This window comes from Neolamprologus multifasciatus, chromosome 18 (assembly GCF_963576455.1).
Source record: "Neolamprologus multifasciatus chromosome 18, fNeoMul1.2, whole genome shotgun sequence".
Lineage (NCBI taxonomy): Eukaryota > Metazoa > Chordata > Actinopteri > Cichliformes > Cichlidae > Neolamprologus > Neolamprologus multifasciatus.
Genome location: NC_140456.1, coordinates 27055625 through 27082654, shown reverse-complemented (window position 1 = coordinate 27082654; position 27030 = coordinate 27055625). Strand labels below are relative to the sequence as shown.

Here is a 27030-nt window from a genome sequence, read left to right as displayed (position 1 = left end):
TTAAACAAATGACTAAGTATTTTAGACTTTAGTTTACTTCAGCCATATTCCATATAAAAAGTGAGACATGTCAATTCAGAATCTTTGTAAAATTACATCAGCAGCCAAACAGTTGTCATGACAATAAATACTAGTTAATCAATAGCAGTCACCTGTGACCTCACCTCTTCACCTCTGTCCGAGCTACATGGCAGAGCTGCCTCTGTCACCTGATAAATAACCGTGAGACATTCCAAATACATGCAGCCACACATGTGCTTCAAATACAGTCAGTGAACCACCAGGTCATCGTCCAATTTCACCTGTGATCTTGTATCACCATTACTCTCTGAGCTTTGTGTTGGTTCTTCTGTCACCTGACAAATAGGACATGCATGACAATAAGAATAAAATGTGTAGCTGCTTCAGTGTTTCTGTCAGTTTGTGCAGATCTTGACTCATCAGTAATGTTTGTAGTGTGAGTGCATTTTTAAAACAATTTGTGCAAACCGCACTACAAGGTGGAATATTTGCAAAATCATGACTACCTCATGACATTTTGTCTCAAAAATTAACCCTATGAATATGTCAGTGCCATTGGGATAAAATTATTGTGTCACCAACATTTTAACGTTAGACATATAACTTTAACAGCCTCTGTAAACTAATATCCTGGCTCGCTCGAGGCTGCCGTTTTCTCTGACAGTTTCAATCAAAATTAGAAATGCTACTCTGAGACTGAGATAACTAATAGCCCTGCCTGTTGTACAATTTTAGACTGATGTGGGCCAAAGCCTAGCACAGCCTGTAACATTATGACGGACACATTTTATGGGTTTACTTGGCTTTAAGTGACTTGCAGGTTTCTTTGAAAAATACTTTCTTATATCCAGGTTCTTCCTTTGTGCTCCCATCCTCCAGCGCAGGCTTGCCGCTGCTAAAACTAAACAGAACTCCCTGAAAGGCTCAGCCAATCACATTGGCCATATTTGTCACATGAGGTAGGACTCCAGTAGAGAACGTAATTTATCTCTTTCTGCACCGCTGGGTGAATGAGACGTTGAAAGATCGTCTTTTTCTCTCTATCGGGTTTGTTTTTCTTTACTCGAAGAAATCAAATTATTGGTGGGGACAATTCAAATATCGCTAGATATTGGTGGGGACATGTCCCTTCCGTCTATGCCAAATCTACGCCTTTGTCTATGCCAGATGGGAACCCTATTAAGTGAATGCATCAAAATCAACCAACATCCTATTACTATCTCATTCATTCTTACTTTAATAGGCAAATAAGACATACTTTATTTTTGAAGATAAAGCCATATGGTTTTATTACATTAAGGGACAAATCTGTGTTTGAGCAGTGCTAAACTTTTTTCCAATCCTGTTTTCTCTTTGCACTATAACTTAAGGAGCCATTGGCAAAACACTTGGCTGAGATGCGTGGAGAGGTACTAAAAAAGTAATAAAGAGAAAGATTGAATGCATGGATTTAGGTGGGTGAATGGATACCACCACAGTTCAGTAATAATGTGGTAATTATGGGGTGGTAACAAGAAGATAATATTGTGGAAATAGGAAGGTATTACCACCTAATTACCAAAGTAATATCCAAGTGACTGTCTTTTATGAACAGTTTGTTTAACTGGATAATTAGGCTTGAAGTGGTAATGTGGTAACAAACATGCCCATGAGGCAAAACCAATTAGTAATTGTATAATAATATTCGGTACTAATATGATAACCTGCTGGAAGTAAAATGGCAATATTTTGCATTAGAATTTTACTGATTTGTGGTAGTGACCACAACAGAGTCATTTTCACCCTTTGGCATTTTAACAATCATATAACTGTTCAATTAACACCCATCATCTCATATTTCAAGACTTACCCTAAAATACAGTTACGAAGGCACTGAACGCCAATATTTTTGCCCGTGTTACAGCAAAATGCCTGAGTAATGAAATCCACTGGCTCTGATTGGCTGAGCCTACAATGCCCACAATGCCTTCCGAATCATGTGACAACCCCTTGGCTTCCATACTTGAGCTTCGCTGTTCCACTTTAACGATGTATTGTTGTTCTAGTTAGCAATTAGCCTATAGCCTGTCGTTCAGCATCGCCTCAGTCAAAACGCGCCATGGCTGCTTCATCTTACGAAAATTTTTGATTTACGAAAGACCCTCGGGAACAAATTAATTTCGTAAGTCGGGGTTCCACTGTAGGTATATTCATCATACTGGGAATTATGGGGTACGTGGGATAAAAAGAGGGCACTATTTCTCAGTGAGTGCTCAGTTTTTAATAACGTCTTTATTTTTGTCTTACTCAATTTATTAGTGAATTCAGAAATATATTTTAACTTCACAATGTGAAATGCAATAATTTTAATCACTTGTAAGTAACAAAACCTCCTAAAACATCATCTTAGACAGTTATTTTGTCAAATCTGACTTACAGTCAGAAGAATTTGATGAGACTCATAGGCACATATTTGTTTTACATTATTACTCACAGCTTCTGGAACAATGTAATATTACTCAGTTATAATCACTGTTGATATAAAATCAAAGAACAAAGGATACTACTCACCCTATGTTCAGTCTAGCCTTGAGACTATTCAGTTAAATAATCAGACATTATGCCCTGAGACTCAGATTTAATGAAGTCCATCATCATAATGTCAGAGACAGATTGTCTCCCAACTCTACCCAGATTTGAGATATTAAAGGTCCTTGGAAGTAGTTCCCAGGACCTCAAGTAATTAAAAAAACATCTTCTGCTATCTGACACACATAGTCTGAAATTCAGTATTAACAGCGTGCAAAAAGCAATGCTTTTTAAGATGCACTTCTTCGGTCTTTGTGCTTTTGATACTGAGAGCTAGGAAGAGATAAGAAGAGAAGAATCAAACTTGAACTGTAGTGTAACCACTTGTGTTCATGCACTATGAACACAAGACGCATTGGAAAATACTTTCTACACACTGATCAACATTTGCAGCTTGGAAAGAATAGATAATAATAATTTATTGTAAAAAATCGATCTTTCTATGCTCGTCATTTTACAGTTTAAACAGAAAAACACTCGGAATCGAGATGTTCCAAAAGTGTTGAAGTCTCTTGAATCACTGTTTAAACACTTTTTAAAGCAGCCGAAGGTTTTATCAGCTATAATTAACATCTCATGTTAGCTTTATTCTTTTACAATAAATGTCTATACATTGGTGGTGCTCTAAGAGCCTTACCACAAAATGAATGTAGCTTAAATCTCCTCTAGGCTCAGGGTTATGCAGGCAATAAGCTTTTTAGACTGAGAGCTCACAGTCAACATTTTCATTCGAATATGGGTTTTGAACTAGTAACAAAAAATGACACCAGCCCTCAAACTACCTTAAATAGCTCTATATGCACCCATAACATTGCTTAACATATACATACATGAGACATTACTAGTGTCCAGTGTTGGGTAAGTTACTTTAAAATAGTAACTTAGTTACATTACTAGTTACTTCTATCAAAAGTAACTCAGTTACTTCAAGTTACTCGTTACTTTCAAAGTAACTAGTTACTAGGGAAAGTAACTTTGGTTTTACTCAGAATTCTCTTGTTAATGTGTTGCTTCCATAACTTTGCCAGTCTTCTAGCTTGCTTACTTGCCACAAGTGCACTGTGCCACCTACCAATAGAAAGGAAAAGATAATGTGCATATTTCCACGAGAGAAATCCCACGCCTGGACCATCATTGACTGCTGCCATGATTCTAGCCTACGTCACAGCGTCATGTGTGCCTTTTACATCCAACACAAAAACTGCAGTCGTGGTGCTTTGATTGTACTCAGAACTCGGAAATTCTGCCTTCTAAATAGGAAGATGTAGGTAACACCAGACTGCAGATGAGCTACATACAGGGCTGGACTGGGACAAAAAATCGGCCCGGGCATTTTGACTAGAGACTGGCCCACCATTATAGGAAAAATCATAAAGCCTTTGAATGAAAACAAACGCTGTTGTGACAGTGATGTACACTGTTCTGATGGTATATATGTATCAATCTATCAATCGTTTGTTGTAAGATTCAGATAATTATTTTTTAAAAGATAGACATTTTAAATGAGAATAAGAAAGAAAAGTATTTCTTTGTGCCCCCCTCTCCCTTTTAATGCCCTACCTGGCCCCCCTGGCAAAACTTTGCTAGACCCGCCCCTGCACAGTTACCAGCTGTCAGCTACCTAAAAAAGGATCCTGGAGTTATCTGTCTCTCAGAAACAGTTCATAACTTCCCTTCAACTCATTTATGTCACCTAAAAGGTAAACCTGTTTCTCCATCACCTGTTCAGCTCTGATGATTCAGTAAGGACATCTCCTGGTTTCATCTGCATGTTTCCCTCTCACCAGATAACCAAACCGACATCATGACCAGCAGCTTTTTTACAGCTGTGGCTCCAGCAAACATCAACTGATACTAGAAATTAATATGAAATAAATTCTAACATCAGCTGATCAAGCTTAAACGTGCTACTGTTGTTTAACGCGACATCGGCTGGTTTCCTCTTTCTGGCGCAAAGTGGGCGATAAACAAACAAGAGAGAAAAGCCGATCAGCTGATCATTGATCAGTTTTCATAATTGAAGTAGAAACGGGAGAGGGAGGGGGGAGAGGATGAAAGAAGAAGAGGCAGCTGTGCAGCAAAGACACAGAATAACTCCAGCTTTGTGCCTTTTTCATTGTAGCTGAATTACTGTTCCTTTTCGCCTCAATAAGAAATGCGTAATATTTTCTCTGAATACCAGACGGGACGGTTGGCAACTCTAATAACTTATGAACAAAATAAAGTTCAACATCATTAACTTCATAGCACCCACCCAGCTGTATAGAAACTCCGTCAAGCTAGCTAGTACGCAGTACGGAAAAAGTCAGAATAACGAAAATAAACTCCACCTAAACTTGGTTTATATCTGACTCGGATAGCCTGCAGGTCATAACTTCTTACCTGAAGTTCAGTTCACACTTGGACCGGCGGCCGCCTCGGGTCTCTTTTCCTTCTGCGTCCCCTTTCCCTCATCCACCTGCTGCTTCCATCACTTGCTAATGTTATTGAATCTGTGGAAGCTCCACGATAGCCACCACACGAAGTAACGAGTAACGACCCTATCTAAATCCCAGTAACGACTAACGCGTTCCTGATTTTGGCATAATAACTAGTTACCGTGCTCGTTACCACAATAATAACGTAGTTACTGTAACGCGTTACTTAATAACGCGTTAGTCCCAACACTGTTAGTGTCCATCTTCTTTAACCCATAAGAGCCCAGACCCATTTTTACTGTCAGGAAAACTATGGGTGAGTCGGTTTTGAAACTTTAACAGAAACTTTCCTCAGTGTGTAAAGGGGCAGTGACACCTGCGTTACTGTTGGAGCCTGTGGATTATTTTTGCTGGTGACTGTACAGGGTTTTGTTTCCTCCCCAGGATTTCGCCTCTCTGTTTCTTCGGGTCACCTCATCTGGTTCGTTTCCTTCTGGAGGTTTTGGCAAACAGTACCAAATCGAGTGCGCTACCAGTGTGTGTTTCTTCACCTGCACGTCCTGGCTCTGCGTTCCCATTCACATTCTGTTGTAAATACACTGTCCCTGAAAATTCGCCCTTCACTGTAAATAAATTTCCTTCATTGCAACTCTGTGCCTCCCTGCGTTCTGCTGTCTGAGTCCATCCGCATTTCCCATAACACATCGAAGTCAAACATCTAAATTTTTTGACCGTTCTGCTTTAGAAAGATTTTTCTAAAAAAAAACCCAACAAAAAACCAAAATCACACTGCAGGTATATTTAGATGTAAACAATTTATTGAACAATGCACCTCCAAAATTATTAACATTGTTTTGTTTTGTTTTTACTCAAAACAGCTTTTGTGGTAAAAGTGATTTACAAAATTGCCAATACAAACTTATACCATTCAGCCACAACAGTGTGTAATTTTGTGCTCCCGTCTTGCTAAAACAGCTCTGAGCAGTCGATGAATGAAAGCCACGAGACCCCCTGGGTTGTCAGGCATGAAGACATTCACAGTTGTTTTGGTTTTTTGTTCCAAAAACTGGCACATCCCAAATCACAAATCAAGGGAATTTAATGACCACATCAAAACCATCAATTTTTTCTTATATTAGTCAACTTTCCCGAACATTGCAGTTGATATTGCAGCATAGTTTGCTGAAAGAGCCCATTGTCATTTCAGAATACCCTGCCATGAAATATACATGGTGTGCAACAATATTTATGTGATATATCATAATGTGTCACATGAACTCCAAAACCAACCCATTTGGAAAAGATTTATATTAATCTTACAAAGTTTGTATCTGTCTTGTGTGAAACTTGTATGAAAAGCATACAAGAGTGAAAACACATATAAGATCCCTTGAAAAATTATATGAATGAAACTTGTATGTTTTGGATAGTCTGTGTTCTCTCCGTCCAGTAGAAGAATAAAAGAATCGGGGTTCAATATTTACTAAAACAATATATGAAAGTAATGAGAAAGTGGCCGCTTTCATGAGTAAATCATATAAGCTTTATATGATTCATTATATAATGTAGGCCACATCTTATGCAAGTCTTTTATAAGTTTTTTCCATTTCTTTCCATATGGGAAAGCTTTCCCAGCAGAACATTTCCCATAGTATTACACTACCTTGGTCTGCCTAACTACTTCCAGTAGTGCATCCTGCTGCCATCTCTTCCTCTTGTAAATAATGCACACACACTCAGCTGTCAACATAATAGAAAAGAAAATGAGTTCTTCAGCCTTCAACCCTCCTTCAAGGAATCATTGTGCATCAGTGAGTCTTGGGTGCTCACGACCCTGTTGCTGGTTTACTTATTTTCCTTCTTTAGCTCGCTTTTGGGAAAAATTCACAACAATCACTATTTTGGAAATGCTAGTAGTCTAGTTGTCCAACCATCAGAAGCTGACCAAGAAAAATGGGCACACTTACCATTTTCTCTTGTTTGTAACTTATTTCCATGTTGGACTTAAAAAAATGTTGATTGTTGCTGCCCAATAATTGCTACACACTGACAGATTGGTAATGATATAATCAATATTTTTCACATCACCTGCCATTGCTGTCATTGTTGTTGCCAACAGGTGTATGCTGTATGTAGTAGCAAAAGTGGCTCCACACCATATACAGTTTAAACATTTACTGACAACACAGCTTTGATGCATTCAGAAACTCTACTGTAATCTTTGCATTTCAAGAAGGGAGAAATTTTAAATTTCTTAGCAAAAAACAAAAAACAAGATGCTGACAAATACATGGAAAACATGATATGATAAAGCAAATTCTTTCCATTTAACTTATATGAGTTGCTTGCAGTGGAGTGCTTTGGAGACACTTTGGAGCACATTGTCAGATGTGATACTGATTATTGAACTGCAAAACTCTGCAGAATGACTCTTGAGAAAATAAATATATCAGCTACTGTGAAGATTATGAGCCAAGCTGATTTGTGCCCAAACTTTGCAGACAGCATGCTTATGAACAATAAACAAAACTCGTAGTTATCTGAATCTTCTACTAACATTTTAGGATGTTACTTCTTTCCTCTAAATACACATTTTAAACTCTAACAAAACACAGCATGAATATAAAATTCGAGGTATACAAGTGCTAAATATTTAACATCGCTAGATGCTGCATTTCATTAAACTCCTTTACATTAGACTGCACATTCATAGCCATTACTGAATGGGCTGTACAGTGATTTTCAACTTGCAGTTACAGTATTTTTTTCCAAAGTCTATCTCCCTGAAAAAAATCCAAACACCCCCAGCATACTAGCAATGTTAAATGTACAATTAACTTTTTATTAAGACATTTAATTGTGAATGCTACTCCTTCTCTTTATCCAATTTAACACCTTGACTTATTTGCACTCGTTTGATTTTTTTCTTGTAACTGTTATGGCCGCTACTATTGCTGGTTTGAAGACTTAGCTCTATAGTTTTCTATAGAGTTTGCCACTCTATGGTGGTAAAGTTATTACCACTTCCATTTAAGTTTGCACCTCTGTCGCATTACACTTTCTTGTGTTCCTGTGTAATTTTACAACTTTTTTTATTTGTGCAAGTGCTGCAAAAGCAATCCTCTTGCACATATTATTAAAGTTATCTCATTCTGAAGGACTTCAAAAAGCTTGCAGTCATAAGTGGCTGGTGTTCTTCAATTTCACTTCACTTTGTAACTGCTGTCAGTAACAATCAGTACAGACCAATCATAGCCCTTCCCCAGCACTCCTGAACACGCTATTGTTATGACATTTTAAGAGAATGAGATATTGCACAAAAAGATCCTTAGAATTCCTCTTTTATTACAGTTTGACTCCAAAACTCTGACAAGAGCATCCTTTAAATGTGCTTTCTAAGAAAGGATCATAGTGTTTCTTTTCTCAGTAAAAAATACAATCTCCCAGCTTCTGTAGATTTACTGTCATCTCTGACAGTTGCTCACATTTTCCAGAGACAGCCCTTACTTACTGATCTATCATCTGTACTAGGCAGGCCAGAGTTAATGCTGGAGTCACGTTGAATCCACCTGGACTGGCAGACCGCCGCTTTTTAAGTCTCAGTAAAATCACCTCTTTCGTTTTCACTGATCTCCTGGATGGGGACCTTAGGGTTTTATGATTATATAACCAATTGTCAGCCATCACGGTGAGCCACTAGTGAGACTACAACAGGTTTATTGTCTGAAGAAGGGGCTTTTGTGATATCGATAGTAGGTTCACATGAGAGCTCCAGCTGGGGGACTGTAGCAGCTGGTTGACCCAATGAGGCTACCATAAATAGGAATTCGTTAGTACGGCGGGGACCAGTTCCTGCTACTCCCCTCATGGCCTTGGTGGGGACCTTGGAGGAACTCTTTATGCTGGAGCCTCGTCGAGGAGCTTCACACTGCAGCAGGGCTTGGAAGCACCTGTAAAACTGAGGCAAGCATACAGCACAAACATATGGTCAAGCTTCTTTTAAACTACAGAGTTATATGCAAGAGACCACAGAGGACAAAACTTTATGAACTAAACACTTAGTTCTAATGTTTCTAGGCTGCATTTTATACCTTTTTCTAATATTGCTTTAAGGACAATACCAGCTTGATGCACCAGGTTGCTGCTTCTTCAAGAGGGAAGTTTATAGTGACTCATAATCTTTATTTTCTTAGTGTCACGCTTCCCTTTCTTAATTATGAGTGTGAGCCATCACTGTATTTTCAATGTAATAACTGATTCAGGTTATTTGTGCAAAGGATCATCGGCGTAACTTTGTCCTGAACATTAGGGGGGTCAAGATCTCTGTCTAAATAAGTAAATAAATCTGGGTAAATTCCCAGATGATTAAACATGCAACTATTTTACTGGTAATAACCAGTGATGGGAATAATGGTGTTACAAGTAACGGCATTACTAACGGCGTTACTTTTTTCAGTAACGAGTAATCTAACTAATTACTACTCCTATTGTTACAACGCCGTTACAGTTACTAACAAGAAAATGCGGTCGCGTTACTATTTTTCAGCAAACAGACGGTTGAACGCCCTTGCAAAGGATGGCAAGTGGAGGGTGTATCCAGGTTCTACTGTGTTACCTCTGTTGTGCTGTGAAAAATGACTTTATTGCCAATCAGATGCTCTCCAGATGGCTTTGCATGATGGATTACAGTCTGGTGGTATTTTAATTCTGTCGAATTTGACAAGATCTCCAACAAAGCCTCCATCGTGTTTTACAGATGGCTGTAGACTGTCACTGCTGGATCTCTCTCCTGACCTCTACATATGGCTGTTTATTTACATTAACAATTTCAAATTTGGATTCATCACTCCATAAGACCTGTTGCCGCTGATTCTCACACAACTTATTGTGTGATTTGGCATACCTCATCCTTACTTAGGAATGGCTTGACAGCTACCCTTCCACCTTCTTTTTTAGGGCTACCATTTCTTCTTTCACCCCACTTGTTCAATCTCCTCTAATATATAACACTGTATTGGATTTATTATATTCTGGCTTTGAGAATTACCTTGTTAGTGCAAAAATACTATTTTATTCCTGTGAAACTCTATCATCTTTAGCATTTTTCATAGATTAAAACTTAGTAAATTACTTCTCTAGAAAGGCAGGAGAACTATTACTTGAGCTCCTGGCTTCCAGTCTGGTTGATTGGAAGCAAATTATGAAGAAATAAAAGGGGTGTGTTGTATTTTAAAAGAAATGTTTAAATTTAAATGGAAGTTCAGTGCTTACTGTTCACACACACAAAAAAGGGGTGAGAAAATGGGCTTATTTTGTATATGTATTCTCATACGTGGTTATTCCAAATGTTCCCAATTAGGTTCTCAATGTGTGTTGTGCATTGCCACAAATCATTTAGCACTTTTAACAACATGAAAGTTGTGCCAGTTAAAATAGAAAGTGCACTCCATGCTGAAGCCAAACCTGCTAAATGCCAAATCCAAAAAGTTTAATCATTTCATTAAAAGTTTGTACAGCAGGGGAAGCAAAAAAGGTGCTAAAAGAAAAAACAAGAAGAAAACGAAAACCTTTTTTTTCAGCACAAGGCTTCATTCAAGTAGCCTTTCAGAACCATGGATTTCTTCCTGAAGGCAATGCCCTCTTTTTCAGATTTACACACACACACACACACGCACACACACACACTCTCTGCTTTTACCACTTACATTTGTGTTTGTGGTCTAGTCTCCATTCACCAGCCAGCTTCCCCAGCCTTTGGGGTTTACCCTAAAAACTGTGGCACAGGTCATTGTCTTGCATTTCTGAAAGCGTTGGCTGTTTGATGTAATGAGGAAAATGTGAATGTGTAGCAAATAGAATGAATTTGATTTTTTTTTTTTTTTTTTTAGGGAAAATAAAATTCTATCATGCTGCTCTGAATAACTGACTTTTTGCATTAACCTTATTCGATGTAGGAATAATGTCCCATTAGTTTTGGAGCAGCGCTGGCATCCACAATCATTATCTCCATTGTTCTTAATGCTGCAGAGTCAGCTTTGGATAAACATAACAACCCTCTGGAGAAATTGAGGACCTGTGGTGTCGCTCAGTCTCTGTATAACAAAATGGGCTGTAAAGGAAGAGGACGCTGACTCTGTAACTCTGAACATGAACTGTGTTAAATTAATGAAGCAGGAAACAAAGATAGGGTTCATGCTGTGTTCACTGGGCTATTGGTGAGCTACTGCACTTTAGTTCCAGAAAAAGGCTGACTCTAGGCTGAGACCTGCCCTGCAGAGCTACAAACAGAGGTAACCCCCTACTGTGTGCTGCTACAGAAAAACAAGGACTTTAGGCATAGCAGAACACATCCGAGCCCTTCTTGTACCAGGAAAATTACAGTCCCACTGCTAGAGAAATGGTGACTGGTCTTTAGCATTAGGAAGGGGTACAATTATGTACTCATCATGTAGGTGCAAGGCTATTAAAGAAACAAAACAATCATTGGGGAAACGCTGCAAAAACTCCCAACAAACTCTGACATGGTGACGACAGGGTTGTGTCCACCTGGTGGACCCTAATAACATACATTTATCACTTTTTTGGACCTGCTTTAATCAGCAGTTTCTTCTATTTTGTGACAGAGATGTGTTCGATGTGAGCTGTGACAAAATGAAAATGTCTCTGAAGTGGTGGGAGGCAACGATCTTAGGACCTTTGCCTCTTAATTTTGCAGCTCCTGCAGTACACTGTTATTACCAGCTCCATTACTGCAACTTCACCGGAAAGGCAGTTTAGATGTTCAGCACCTTGTTTGTGAAGGCTATAAGCATCGTTGTTCTTATTCCACGAACCTAATATCCTTTGGAATTAAATCCATATTTGATGATGTATATCATATATTCAGTGTTGGGAAGGTTACTTTTAAAATGTATTTCATTACAGAATACAGATTACATGCCCCGAAATGTATTCTGTAACATATTCCGTTACGTTACTCAATGAGAGTAACGTATTCTGAATACTTTGGATTACTTAATATATTATCATGCTGTTTACAACTACATGAATGTACTATTGCTGTGATTTATTACTGTTACTGAAGGTCCGCGGCTCCGAACCGTAGTAAAGGGACCTCTGGCTAATACGGTGGGTTCGTGTCGGGCTCGTAGCTGAAAACTAGCTTTACTTTGTTGTCTGGGTCAACTTTGCTAGCAGAGACAGAGAGAGGCGTTGAAAGGCTGCTCCAACAGAACTTATTGTTTCAGAGGAAAACACGAACACGGTGTACAGTCGAGTCTTAATAGCTTACTTACAACTGGGCTCGTCAGGCACTCTTCTTGGTTGCAGTGGTTATTATTATATTTAAATGCTTCCAGCTCCCGTTTTTGCTCGATGACAACTTGTACTTTTCCTTTTTCTCCCACCTCACGTTCACAGACACATAACGGGTATGGCAGTCTATTCTCCCTGCAGCACGGACTACACTGCCTATGATGCTACATTCTTTAGAGCTATACCTGTAGCATTCTGCCTATTAGCTTAGCACAACAACAACAAAAAGGCCTCTCTCACCTAGGAAACACGCAGAGAGAGAGCGTCACCCTGTAACCATGGCAACCATAACGCTGCCGCCTGGAACTACAGAACGTAGCTGTCAAACAAAACCCAAACAGGCCTGACCCGCCACAATATGAAACAGGAAAGTACCGCTGTGTAATCCATTTATTTCAACAAAGTAACTGTATTCTAAATACCACCTTTTTAAACAGTAACTGTAACGGAATACAGTTACTCATATTTTGTATTTTAAATATGTAACGGCGGTACATGTATTCCGTTACTCCCCAACACTGCATATATTCACTGCCAAACACTCTGCCCCAGAGTAGGAGACAGTAGAAGACAGTGCATTTATATCTTTAGTTTGAGAGGTAATGGAGTCTTACCTTTCTATATGAGTGTGAGAGATCCAGACTTGCACTATTGCAAACTGGAATTAACATGCTCATCAGCTGTTTTATATGGTGGATGTTTTAGACATGTACTTCTATTCTTTCTTCTGCATAATGCCAGGAGGAGCCAGTTAGAAGACTTAAAGACTTAATTTAGAGAGGGGAAGACCTTAAAGAAGAACTAAAACAGCTTGATTGAGACTGTGGATGAATTGTAGGACTGCACCAAGGCCTAATATGAGATAAATAAGGTTTATTTTGAACTCAAAATCATTCATATAACAAAGTCACTTTAAAGGTTGTAACATGGGACATAAAAAATTAATAAGTTATTGAAAAAATCGATAATCCTAAGATTCCACAGATACATAAAACATTAGTGAAATATTTTTGCAGAGTGTTGTTCAGTCTAATTAATTAACAGATAGTCCTTGATTAGGACATTTTGAAGGACCTCTCAGTTCTACATTCATTTCCCAGTAACTACTCAGAGTGGGAAATAATAACAAAAGTACTGTTTAACATAATCATGGATTTTGCACTGTTAGGTTCTGCACTACAGTGTCACTGCTGTTCACAGGTAAATGGGATGATTACAGGGCTTCACCTGAGCTCACGCTTCAGAATTACGTACATTCCAGTGCTTCTCAGCATATTAGCTTAATGGACAATGACAGACACGCACTGTGCAAAAAGCTGGATGCATGATTGAAGTTGCAGAAGAGCTTTACAATATAAAAAGCAATCATAACTGCATTTCTTTGTAATCAAAATAAAGACATAAAGCTTTTATTAAATCAGCTGGTCTGTAAACATCACTTGGTGGATCCAATCAAATAAGCAGGAAATAAATCAGCTATAACTTAAATGGATAAAAGCATTTTAATCTTACAGTTGATCATGGCCTCTTCATCAACAGTAACATCATGCAGTAAATTGTATTATCTGCAAGATCAATACAAAAATAACAAACAGCAAACTGCCTTAAAGTAAACAGAACTCTTTTAACTGATAACATTATCTCTCTGAACCATTACTGGTCTACACTTCCACAAATACTGTATTCTCACCAGCACCAAGAGTCAGAATACATCAGTTTGTGAAAAGAAAGGACAGGCTGTCTCCAAGGTGAGGGAAAGCATTGAAATGTATACACCTTCTGTCAGGATATAATAAATAGTGAATGGACCCTGGATACATTTTTTAAATCCAAGAAACAGAACTGGAAGTCTCGAGATTGTGATTTCATGCAGATTTAGCTGTTTTATATCAACCTCGTAACAAAAAAATAAATAAATAGAAATAAAGAGTTCCTGTGTTATCCAGCGTAAACCTGGGTATTTCTTGCACATAGATGGATAGAAAGATTCTGAATAATTAAAGGCCTCAGCAGCAAGTTAAAAATGTAACAATGCATTCAAGGTATACGGGTTTATTTTCAATTATACGCATTTCTATCCACATCTGTAACATATTCTCAACATTAAACTCCAATTTAGTCCTCCTCCTGAGTTCGTGTTAATGTGGACTCTGAAGATGCCACTCTTGAGTAAACGTAGTATACTTAGTATACTTTCTGAGTTTCATGTATACTTATAGTCTACTACATTTTCTCATGGGTGCAAAATACAGTGAAACATTTTCTCAGCATGTGCTTAGATTTAAGGCATCACAACACATATCGCACATGTGGCATGTGGAAAGAGACAAAAAGGTCGAGTGTACACAGATAATTAGTTCAAAAGTCATTTATTGATTGAATTAGATTCACAACAGTAGCATGTTACGTGACCCAGGCATGTGTTTGTGTAATTGAAAGCATGTGTACAGAATATCACAGATTGTATCTTGACCATTTTTTAACCACTGATCATTAGAGACCAAAAAAAAAGGCTTCTATTAAGTGTTATTTGTGGAGCCAAAGCGCAATGGCTTATTCCACTAAACTTCTATTGCTGCTTAAAATGAAGAAAAAATAAACCACAATGGGAATTCTGGAATTCTGCACTTGGTTCAGTCTGTTTACTTATTTGTTTTGAAATTGATTTTAAATATTCTGCCCTTTGGTTGTTGGTACTTTCAAATAAGGGTGGACAATATATCAATATCATGTGACTTTCTCTTGTGAGACAGTCATTCTTATATGGATGCTCCAAAAAGATTCCCCTCACTAATCTGATTACTTTATGTCTCCTTATATATTTGCGTTTTCAAATGAGAGGACAGTGAATCAATGTTTACAACTATTTTACAGAAAAGGAATGGGGAAAGACACGGGGGAAACAGTGAAAGAATGAGCGAAAGCTTGCTCAAGGGCAGCTGAACTGCCACAATAGTGTAACTGAATCATACACAGACACAACTACCAATCAAAGTTTGGACACAGCTTCTCATTTAATCGTTTTCCTTTATTTTCATGACTATTTTTACATTGTAGATTCTCACCGAAGGCAACAAAATTATGAATGAACACATATGTCGTAAACAAAAAAAGTGTGAAATAAATCCAAATATGTTTTATATTTTAGATTCTTCAAAATAGCCACCCTTGGTTTTGATTACTGCGTTGCACACTCTTGGCATTCTCTCGATGACCTTCATGAGGTTGTCACTTGAGACGGTTTTCCAACAGTCTTGAAGTAGTTCCCAGAGATGCTGAGCACTTGTTGGCCCTTTTGCCTTCACTCTGCGGTCCAGCTCATCCCAAACCATCTTGATTGGGTTTAGGTCAGGTGACTGTGAGCCAGTTTCGTCGTAGTGCTTGATGGTTTTTGCAACTGCATATTACTATTGACTGACTGACCTTCAGTTCTTAAAGTAATGATGTACTGTCGTTTCTCTTTACTTAGCTGGTCGGTTCTTGCCATAATATGAATTCTAACAGTTGTCAAATAGTGCTGTCAGCTGTGTACCAAACTGACTTCTGCACAACACAACTGATGGTCTCAACCCCATTAAGAAGGTAAGAAATTCCACAAAGGAACCCTGATAAGGCACACCTGTGAAGTGAAAACCATCTCAGGTGTCATGAAGCCCATTGATAGAAGGCCAAGGGTTTGTCAACAAAGCAAAGGGTGGCTACTTTGAGGAATCTAAAATATAAAACATATTTAGAATTATTTATCATTTTTTTCTTTGCTACATAATTCCACATAATTTGCTTCATCTATTTGATGCCTTCAGTTTGTATCTACAATGTAGAAAGTAGTAAAAATAAAGAAAAACCATTAAATGTGCAGTGGTGTGTCCAAACTAGACTGTATATATGTAGGTATGTGTGTGTGTGTGTGTGTGGTATATATATATATAACCACACATATAAAATTAAAAAGTAGCTATTTTGTGTGGATAATAGAATAATATTAATATAAGAGAATAGAAACTTTATTTCAAATTAAATTCTAATTCTGAATGAATGGACTCAACTTGAACATCTGCTTTGCAGAATACAAGCAGAGGAAAACAAAGTAAATGTAAAAAAAAATCTGTTTCCTGTTGCTTACATTGTAGATGTAGGTGAGTGACTGTCTCCACTCACAGTCACGGGTTAAAGTGAGATTCAGCAGGTGTTGGAACCCTGAGACTGGTTGTAGTGGTGCAGCGTTGGGAGAAGAGTCACTCTGAAATATGTCACAATAATTACTATTGCTCTAGTTTTAGTTAAATGGTGGCCATGTTAACCCTTTAAAGCTGGTTGGAGCGGGCAGGCTCCGTTTTGCGTAACTATTTTTAAATCCCGGCAGCAGTGCAACCACGTAAGCTAGCGCAATAAATTTTTTTGCATATGTTACGGCTATGGCCATAAGAACACTGTGCGGGCTGTTCTGTTCTGTTTCTCTTTACTGTGCTTCAGACTCTTTGCAGGTCCCTCCCCTAATGAAGAGTAGTGAGCAGCTGATTGGACCGTGGAACACGTGACCGTGTTCAAAAAGCCGCTCTGACAGCTCCTGCCGGAGAGAGAGAGTGGAGCGAGCGAGTAGCTTGACAGCTGACGCGGTCCGGACTCTGGTTTCCAACCTATACTTTTGCTGTATATTTGTGTGAGCGTGATCTGTGAGAACCGCTCCTGGTGTATTAACTTAGTGCTTAGGCACCCTTAGGCTGAAGCGGAAGGGGTGAGCCGCCTTTTCCTTTGGGAACAGTTTTCTCCTGTTTTCGGGTTAGGGAGCGAGGGCTAGTATTGTCATTTGTTTGTTCTGTTTTCTTTCGTAGGGTTTAGTTAGTTTTCTCTGGTGGGACTTAGTTGGTTTTGTTTATTATTTTGGCCTGGGTTCACCCTGGAGCTATGCTTCATTACCTTCAATAAAATCACTTTTGTTTACTCACAACTGGTTTCTGATGTTTGGCTTGGGAACCAGGGCGGGTATTTGTCTCTCTCTCCTCCAACCTTATGTGCGTCTCTACACGCCTAGACTAGGGGCGTAACAGCATATGAAACCTGAGGAGTTGTACTTACATCTTATGCCATCAGCTTGCCCTAGATCACAGTTTCCTTCCACGTATAGCTTTGCAAAAACTGCATAAAAAGCACTTGCAGCAACAAAAACATAATATTCCAGAAACACGCTTTGCCGATCCGATCAGCTGTTCGTACCATTTCCTATGTCAATCAGCGTGAAACCGGAAGTGACGTCATTTTGCAGAAATGTAGTTTTTTTTTTTACCTTCAGGGCCTTATGAGCCTATACTGGTGTTTTTAAAAGTTATGTTTGACTTTATGACTTTCTGTATCATTTCTGGGATGCTTAGAACTCAAAATGCACTGCTGGAAATAGTTTATTTTGATGCATATGCTGTTTTTTTGGGGGTTTTTTGCAAATTTGCATCATAATATTTATTTTCGTTTTTCCTGCAGTATATAAAAATTGGTGTATCTCAAAAATAAAATTATGAAGACACTCAAAATAAATTTCCTGTGGTGGGAAACTATTTTGTGCAACTTTTTTGTATTTACAGTTTTGAGGGATAAGCTTCTTAAATTTCTCTAACTAGAAATATATGTTAAAAAAACAAAAACGATTTTAAATTTTTTTGTAGTTTATTGCACTCTTTTGCAATTTATGTAATTACTATGCACTTAATCCATACATATTATTAAAATGTGGGCTATAATGGTTGTATTGATGTATAGCAACTTGAAATGCTCCCAAAAATGGCACTACAGCATGTAAAAATATAATATAAGCTCTGGCGGACTTGGTTCTATGGTAGGTCTTAAAGGGTTAACGCCCATGATAACTGTTAAAAACCTCAGTGTTGAAACTGGAGCTGACCTCTCTTCAGTGATGTTAACATTCACTCATGTCGATGTATTCAGCTGCTGAGTGCCGGCCTGTCAACAGAGGTGCTGTGTAAAGTTATGTGTAAGGCTGCAGTCACACTAGAGAAAAGAGTTGGGGGAGACTGCTGTGCTACCGAAGGTCGGCACTTACATGCCATCAGTTTGCAATAACATCACAATTAACTGTGATTCATCTCAAATCTGCAAATCCGTACCTTAGAGCGGGACTCGCCACCTGTGTGCAGAATTCACACATCAAGCATGATACCCTCAGCCATAGACTGGTCCACATCTGAATGATTTAATAGCAAACAGAAAGTAGTTCATTTCATTAATAACCTGCATTCTTTTAAGAGCATTGCAAATTTGCAGCTCAAAAATGAGAATGCCAGCAACGCACTAACAAAATAACACAGTGAAAGTGCAGGTTTAATGCTGTGTTTCTCTCTGACAAGAGCATGCCGGTTTAGATAAAGATTCTGAAGGATGCTGAAGAAGAATCAATATGTTTATGATACAAGGGTGAACTTTTCTCTTAAGATTTACTGAGGAGTGTGTGTGGTTCTTACAACTGAGCAAAGAATGAAGGAGTGGATTTATCCAGAGTTGCTGTATTAAAAACTATTATTTTATGCAACCCTGATAGCTTCATTTTGTAGCAGCTGACATGTGTGATGTGCAGAAGAAAACAAAACATATACTGCAACTCAGGTTTGTGTGGTTCAGTATTTGATGGAGCAGATGTTTTGCACCAATCAGCGCAGACTGACTCTGATTAGAACATGTTGGCAGTCTGTCTGAATGTACTCCGTCTGTAAACCTTCGCCAATCTGACTGAGATTGAGATTGGACAGAGACAAGCTGCTTCCCACCAATCGCATTGTGACAAAAGTGGTCACCCAGGCTGAGGGTGCTGCATGCTCGTTGGTTGCCGTGACTACTTGCAATCGACCCCAGAGAGCAAAAAACTGAATGACTCACCAACTAATGGCTTTTCTTCACCAGATGGAAATTGCCATCCTATTTATACTCTAGCGTGACTGAAGCCTAAGTTGGATGAGGCACTGTTATATTAATAGGCTACCACTACATGTGAATATCTAATCTGACAGTATTTTTTAATATTGTTACTTTGTGGAACTATCATGATAGCATTATACTGTGTGTTACTCAATGATTTCCACCACTATTTCCAACCAAATGTCTCCTTTAGTTTGGAGAAACATCTCTAACATCTCTAACTGCAGCACGTAGACGGCTGTTTTTCTTAAATATCACAGTGTTGACGTTTTGTGGGTTTCTTTTGGTTTGGAGACCAGATTCTATTCCTAAATTTGGTTTATAGTGTTTTGTGTTTCCATGTGTTCGTGATTTTTATTGTTATATTTTATTAATATTCAGACCCCTGTTACTGGTTTCCTATTTTATTATTTTTGTCTTTTATCTTTGGTTAGTTATTGATGAACATAGGTTTATAAGTTTTGCTTTGTATTTCCTTCCTTTTCCCTCAGGCTCGTCTTTGTGTTAGTCTCCATGATTGTCTTTCTGTGTCAAGTTCATATATTTGAGTCCTTGTCTCCACTTTAGCGTTTCCTGTTTTATTTTGCTAATCCCTGTCCCGTGTGTTTAGTGTTCAGTTTTAATTTTCCCAGTCTTGATTTCCCCCAGTAAGTTTTCCTGATTTGTCTAATCTCCCTGATTACTGGGTGTACTAGTTCTTGTCTCACTGTAGCCTTTGGTTATGTCATCCTATTCAGTGGGAGTTCAGAATTCAGGGTCATGTAGCCTTCAAATAGTTCCAGCAAGTGCTTAGTGGGCAGTTGGAATGTGTGTTCTTCTATATCTCTATGGCACATCTAGTACATTTTGCTAACTTTGAGAACTATTGTGAGGCTCCACCATTCCTGTAAAAAATGGTCCAATGAAGTGAACGGAGATGATGCAACTCTTTCATTTAATAGTTCTGGTATCCCTTATATCCCTGCGAGCCTTACTATAATTGCATTCTTTGATGTGTTATGATTTACCTCCAGTGAAAGGTCGTTTTAAGTTTGAAGCCTGCCTACGAGTCTGCACTGGGGCCCTTTATGGTGGCACCTAGAGACAAAGCACGTACAAACTCCAAAATATGTACAAACTCCAAAACATAACGGAAGTGCTCCAGGATGCTAGGGGCAGTGTTGGGCTTCTCTCTGAGCAAACCACACTGACTGTTAGCTAACGTAGGATTTGACTCCACCATAAACTAAGCGTTCATAGTAATTAAAAACAAATCAAACAAACAACAGTTTACACATTACCTTTCTTATAAAGCGTGGTTGTTCTATCCTTGCAGGTGTTTTCCGCCGGTATCCAACTCCATGTTTGCAACAAACTTGTCATTTATTTTGCAAATTGAGCTCAACACTGCCCCTAGCGTCCTGGAGCACTTCCGTTGTGTTTTGGAGTTTGCGTGTGTTTTGGAGTTTGTACGTCTCTAGGGGCCACCGTAGGCCCTCGCTCTTCCTTAAATACAACATTAAATAAGTAGTTTGTGTACTCAACCTGCTTCAGTTTAATCAACAATGTCCTGATTTAGAGCCCCTTACAGGTTGGCAAAGTTGCGAAGTGTTGTCTTTTTAAGACTTTTTATTCTTCGACTTAAAAACATATCTCAAACTTTTTCACCACACTGCGACCTCATCTCATGAGAGCCTGTAATCATTTGACTCGTCATTGAACTTCTCACGCACACAAAATGCCCCAGGACATAACCAAAAAGATCTTTCACGCACTGTGTCTATAAGCAACATGTTTGTCCCTATTGTCAGTATTTCAGTAACCTTTAGGTCATCGGAGAGTGAAAGCTAGCCAGGAGATGTAAAGAAACCAGATGATCAGCACCTCTCTGCAATGTTGATGCACACTCCCCACTTCCCTCAGCTGTCCAAACACCACACTGATGGGGGCTAGAAGGACGGGAGAGAGAAAGATGGAGACAACAAACAAATGCTAGAGTATGAAGTAAATTAGGACACAGAGGCATCAAGGTTGAGGTCAGGAGAAAGGTGAAGATAATGACAGTTAACCAGATAAAGCATGACAGGGAGATTGAAGGAACAAGATGCATTGACAGAATATTTCAGAGAGAAAGGGCTGCAGAGAATTTATGAGTCCTCTCAGACTGGTTAGAGCAGGTGTGGCTGATGATGAACCCTGTGAACTGAGCGGATATTATATGGGAAGAGGAGCTCAACTTTCTCTTAAAAACATCAGACTTTGTCTTGGGTTTAATGTTATTCAGTTTTGCTGTGACTGAACATGAAAGTAGTTTTTTCCTAAAGGACATATCTTTATTGTCTGTGTTTGTAAAGGTCGAGCACATTCAAAAAATATGTGGCATTTGTATTGAATGACATCCTTATTGGAGGACTAGATGGAAAATGGATAGACCCAAATAGATAGATTTTAACTGAATTCTCTGTATGGCATACATCAAAACATTTACAGAGCTCTCTCCACAGTTTGAGAAGAGTTAAACTGCAGTCAGTCATTCTTCTACATTACAGAAGAGAGTCTTGTAGTTTAAGGGATTTGTATGAGGTGAGTGAATGTCAGGAAGCTTCTTCGATAGCCATCAGCAGATACCTTCTGCTTCATTTGACATTTGCTGACTTAATCCAGGAAACTACCCAGTGCTATGAATTATAATGCAGACCAGGGTTGGAGCTGGAAAAATTATGATTCATTCACATAAGAACTTGTGAGTAGAATCATATTTGAGGAATTTTTTTTTGGCACATCACCAATTCAGCAGAGGCTGATCTTGGTTTATATTGTAAATCAGGCATATCCTCACTCTGAGGTGAAAAGGTGGGAACATTTTAGATTTCTTGCAAATTCAATTTTTTGTGATGTAGAACATCACTGAATGAATTCTTCCCAGGAGATCAGCAAAATATTCATAACCAGGAAACAAACCTCTACAGTTGTTTTGAATTTTGAGCCTAGTTGGTCCTTGTTGCCTTTCTTGATTGTTTTAAAATTAACATCAAGAAGTGTGACTTGGTACTTATGGGGCTGGGCTGAGGCAATAACACCATTACACATATAATTTACCCTAACATACATGCATGTTCCGCCTGTGTTTGTGTGGGTTCTCTCCGGGTACTCTGGCTTCCTCCCACAGTCCAAAGACATGCTGTTAGTGGGGTTAGGTTAATTGGGAACTCTAAATTTCCCATAGTGAGTGATTGTGAGTGCGAATGGTTGTCTGTGTCTATGATTAGCCCTGCGACAGACTGCCGACCTGGCCCGGGTGTACCCTGCCTCTCGTCCTCAGACAGCTGGGATAGGCTCCAGAGCCCCCCGTGACCCTGAAAAGGATAAGCGGAAGCGAATGGGTGGATGGATGAATGCAATCCCTGTCTACAATGATAAGGTTAGGTCTTTACACAACTTATTGTTGGATTAAGACGATGAGGTAAGGACTTCAAACACTGCAATGATCTATTACTTGTTTCAGTCACCATCTTTTCAGTTTTTCAAGTTTAACGTTGAAAATATATGTATTTTGTCTTTGCATTAAAGCGCTGTAACATGTACAAGATGCTACACAAGAGACAGTTCCTGCATATCTTTATTTTGTTTTAGTATATTTTTCCAAGTACACAGTCTGGTGTCATTAGTTCACTTTTTAAAAATGTAAATGTAATCAATAAACAGATGATTAAACTTACCCATAATCCCTGTTTTTTAAACCACCCCGGGGGTGTCGGCTGTGAGCAGGGCTGATCGTTGACGGGACAAACCAGCTGATCCTTGTATCTGTACAGCATTTTTAGTCTTCAACTCGCCTCAACTCACAGTTTCCATAGTAATGGGCTGGGAGGAATTGAAGACTGAAAATGACATACAGGACATTTGGTTTCATTCTCTCCCACTGGCTCCCTCCCAGGGGAAGTTGAAGTTGATGACGTGTCGGCTAAAATGTCCCTGTAAGGTCAGTTAGCTGTGGCGGTGGCCTCAGCGTCTGATGTAACATATAAGGAGAAGCATGCAGTATCTCCAGATGACAGCAGCATATTGAGTTTGTATGCTTTTTCAGTAGATTTCCAACTCCACAGTAAAATAAATCTTGGCAGTAACACAGTAACTTTCCAGTAAGGAAAGTTTAAACCTGAGAAAAAGTATTGCACTTTGAAAGGCTTAGAAATGGTGATAAGATTTACTCTCCAATATACTGCACTGCATATAATTCTTTGTACAGTACATCTCAGGATCTACTGCACATAGATATCCTGAGAGGGCTAACGCCTTACATAGCATTATGCTTTTCATTGAGCTTTACTTAATAGACCAGAATGAGATGATAAAGATTAGAAAGAAAAAGACGTTTTATCAGTCTGCTTCAGTGAGACAGTCTCGCTTATCTCCTATTTACGCTCACGATGATGAACTATGTTTCAGAAACGAACAAAACATCTTAAATCTTGAGTTTAAATGTATTGTTTGCAGAGAGAGCTTGAGTTGAGAGAGTACCCTGATAAGGAAGGTGGAGAATAAAGTAAACTTGAAATTTAGAGTTAACTTTGGGAGCACAGTCAAAATATAACTAATGTGAGGTGAATAACAAAACGAGGCATTCTGGCGTATCTATTTGTGTGGATGTCACTTTGACATCACCTATCGGGGGAAATTAGGGAGAGACCACAAATGCAAAAATGCACCAGTGATTGTGGAAAGTATTGTTCCATAGCTGGTAGTTTGTTGTAGTTTGCCTCTGTACAGCACCACAGTGGATTGTCAAACAATCCAAATGTTCTTTGGTAAGACGACTGCCAGGTTCAACTCTAAAACTACAAAAATGTTAGTCTTTTAAAAATATAGTTAGTAATTAATTATTTGATTTAAAACCCCCTGTACTGGTATGCAGAGGCAAAACTACAAAAAGTTTATCTCTGTCCAACTATTTATGGAACTAACCCTGCAATTAATGTACACATTAAAACAGCTCAGAATCAGCTAATTTCAGTAATGACTCGTGTAATCTACCAAGAGCAACACAAATTAATCTGTCAGTGTCCATTTTATTAAAACGAGGTAAAACTAAATTGTTATTTAGATTAACCGACACTATGAACAAGTGAGCCATCGCGATGCTTTGGAACGTCTCCATGCCTCCACCATTTGTACAACCAATGAATTAAACATTTAAAACTTGACTGTGACTTTAGCACAAACAATAGAAAACACCAGCAAACAAGGCCAAGCCAAGCACCCAGAAATTATCAGCTGACAAAAACATCCCCACCAGTCACATTCGTCGGGGTAAACTGTGTCAATATTGGTTCCTACTGGTCAAAAAGTTCAACTATTGCACTGGGCTCTGAGCTCGGTCATGCCCGGGATGACACTGCTCAATAAAAAAGTAGAAGTGCATCACTCAACAGTAACATAGGCGTTTACTGTTGGTCTGTGGGTTTAATTAAATAGCACAAAACAACAACAGCTGCATGACAAATGTGAAACTACTTTTAAGGTTTACTTTGATTATTTATTTGGATGCAAACTTCTTTGTGTGCCATAGTATTTAATCAATGAATATGTAAAGCTAGTTTATAATCAGAAGAGATTCTCTGAACGTTGGGCCACTGACACACGGAAAACAAACATTTCTGATCTTTGGTTCTCTTCTCAGTCCTCAGTGTCTTCCGTCTTTCATCCTTTCCCCCTATGCCTTTGGCCCTCCAGTCAAAAAAGTACGAGCGGAGCCTACGCTGACGCCGGCAAAAGTTTCTGTTTTCCTGTCAGTTCCTGACAGATGAATAGTTATGAGTTTTGCTCTCCTGCTTCCACTTAAATTTGGCAAATGTACTGTATGTGACCACAACTGCAACGGTCCTGAATGCTTCTCAGCCAGTTTTTCTACTCTCAGTAATCGTATCCTAAATAAAACAAAATAAAATAAAAACACATTTAGGTTAGAATATATTTCACAATTTTCTTTTGTTCTTGCATCCATAGTGATGCCATTAGAACTAAGTGATTTTCTATAATTTCACACACCACTGATCGCTGACAGTTTATTTATTGTTTTGGTCGAAACAAAACTTTTCATATTGCATCAAAAAGTTGACAAAATCACACCAGAACAATCACACTGAAGCAGACCAGCTCAGACCAGCTTAAACAGTCAAAATAACATTGACTGTTTAAAAATGTTATTTTGTTGGGTAGTCTCCATGCATTAAGTACTTGTTGCTTTGCAAAAAGTAAGCCGGGATAGAAGAGGTTACAGCCGATTGGAACTTTAGCGCAGCACAAATAGAAAACACAGTAAAATGAAATGAGCTATGAGGGTCATATGACATACTGTAGGATCCCGAGGTGAGCTTTATTAATTCTTCTCACAGGCAACTTAACAGTAATTAAAGTAGAAAAGCAAATAAGACCAAGACAGCAAGCTCCAAATAAGTGCTCCCAGTTAAGATAATAACACCCAAAGCGTCTCATCATATTGCCTGACGTGAGCGTGGGACAAGATTAAATGAGATCTTTTACAATTTTAATGACGAACACCTGATAAAACGGGTACTTGCACGACACTGCAAATACCCCCCTCTGACATGACAAACAGACACGCAAGCACTCGGTTTTCATTAGCTCATCACAACGTATTTAGATGTTATTTATTTAGACGAACAAGCCGAGTTGGCAGAGTTCGTCAAATATGTTAAAAAAAAAGGTAGATTCAAAGACCTTCTTATTCACCATGCACACACAAGTACATAATTTAGTTTATTCACTGTCACGAAGCCACTGACTCACCTGACAGGAATAGAAAACAAGGAGTAATTTCTATTATTTTAATCCACCTTGAAATAATCATTCGCCTCAGTGGGCAGGAAGACCTCCGGCTGCCACTTTTTGACAGCGAAAGAGAAAAAGGTACTGACCCCAGCCTCAGCCCTCCCTCCTCTTACCTGTTTATTCATGAAGACGTAGATGACTGGGTTGATGACCGTGCTCGTTTTGGCAAGGACTGAGGGGATGATGCTCGCCTCCGGTGTGACCAGGCCCGGTGGGCCGAAGGTGGCCAGTAGGGCCATGATGCCATAAGGCAGCCAGCATATTAGGTAGCACATCACCATAATCACCACCATGAATAGCACGCGCTGCTCACGTTTCCTGCTCACCGACGCATTGATCCCGCTCACCTGGAGACAATGGGAGAAAAGACGAGGAAAAGAAACAAGACCTTAATAAGCCGGCGATTTCCTGTGATGAGACATTGTGGTCAGACATTTTTTCCTTTTGCTGTTGGAAGAGGAGGATTCTGGGGGATAAAATGCTCACTATATAGTCAATACATCTACTTCTGGGTTTCATTTTTGTAACATAAGCCTACATTCCCATCTGTAATAACATTACACTTGATTGACATTTTGGGAAAATTAACTTACCAGTGTCTTTACGTAGAGTTAAATTAGAAGGTCAGTAGTATTCTTAGGCTTTGTTAATATAATTACAGCCAGCAGTCACTGAGATAAGTTTAACTGAACTTATGTAGCAGAGAGTCTCTTTGCTGGGAGCTGCACAGTTGTCTGCCTAATAATAAACCAAGTGCTTCATTCTTATAAGTGAGCATAAGAAGTTCTGGGAGGCATATTCTGTTTTTCCTTTGGACAGCCTTGGTTTGTATCCTGGGGATAGTCTGAGTTTCTGCAAAAGGTCAATCAGCATATGTCCCAAAAATGTCAAATTGTAATATGTAAACACTACTAAAACTGACAGATAACTTTGAGTTAATTAGTCATTTCTGTGCAAA

General features: G+C 38.8%; 1 protein-coding gene across 1 annotated transcript in view; it reads right to left on the bottom strand.

Annotated features, from left to right (window-relative positions):
• Positions 1-1064: 1064 nt before the first annotated feature.
• LOC146498168 (vertebrate ancient opsin-like) overlaps positions 1065-27030 on the bottom strand; it is a 71968-nt gene continuing 46002 nt past the window's right edge. Inside the window, exons 3-4 of the mRNA XM_085140524.1 lie at positions 26186-26419; positions 1065-8964 (exon numbers count right to left, since the gene is read on the bottom strand). Coding sequence (XP_084996650.1) covers positions 8683-8964; positions 26186-26419 — 516 coding nt within the window. The 3' untranslated portion in view covers positions 1065-8682. The remainder of the gene's footprint in view (positions 8965-26185; positions 26420-27030) is intronic.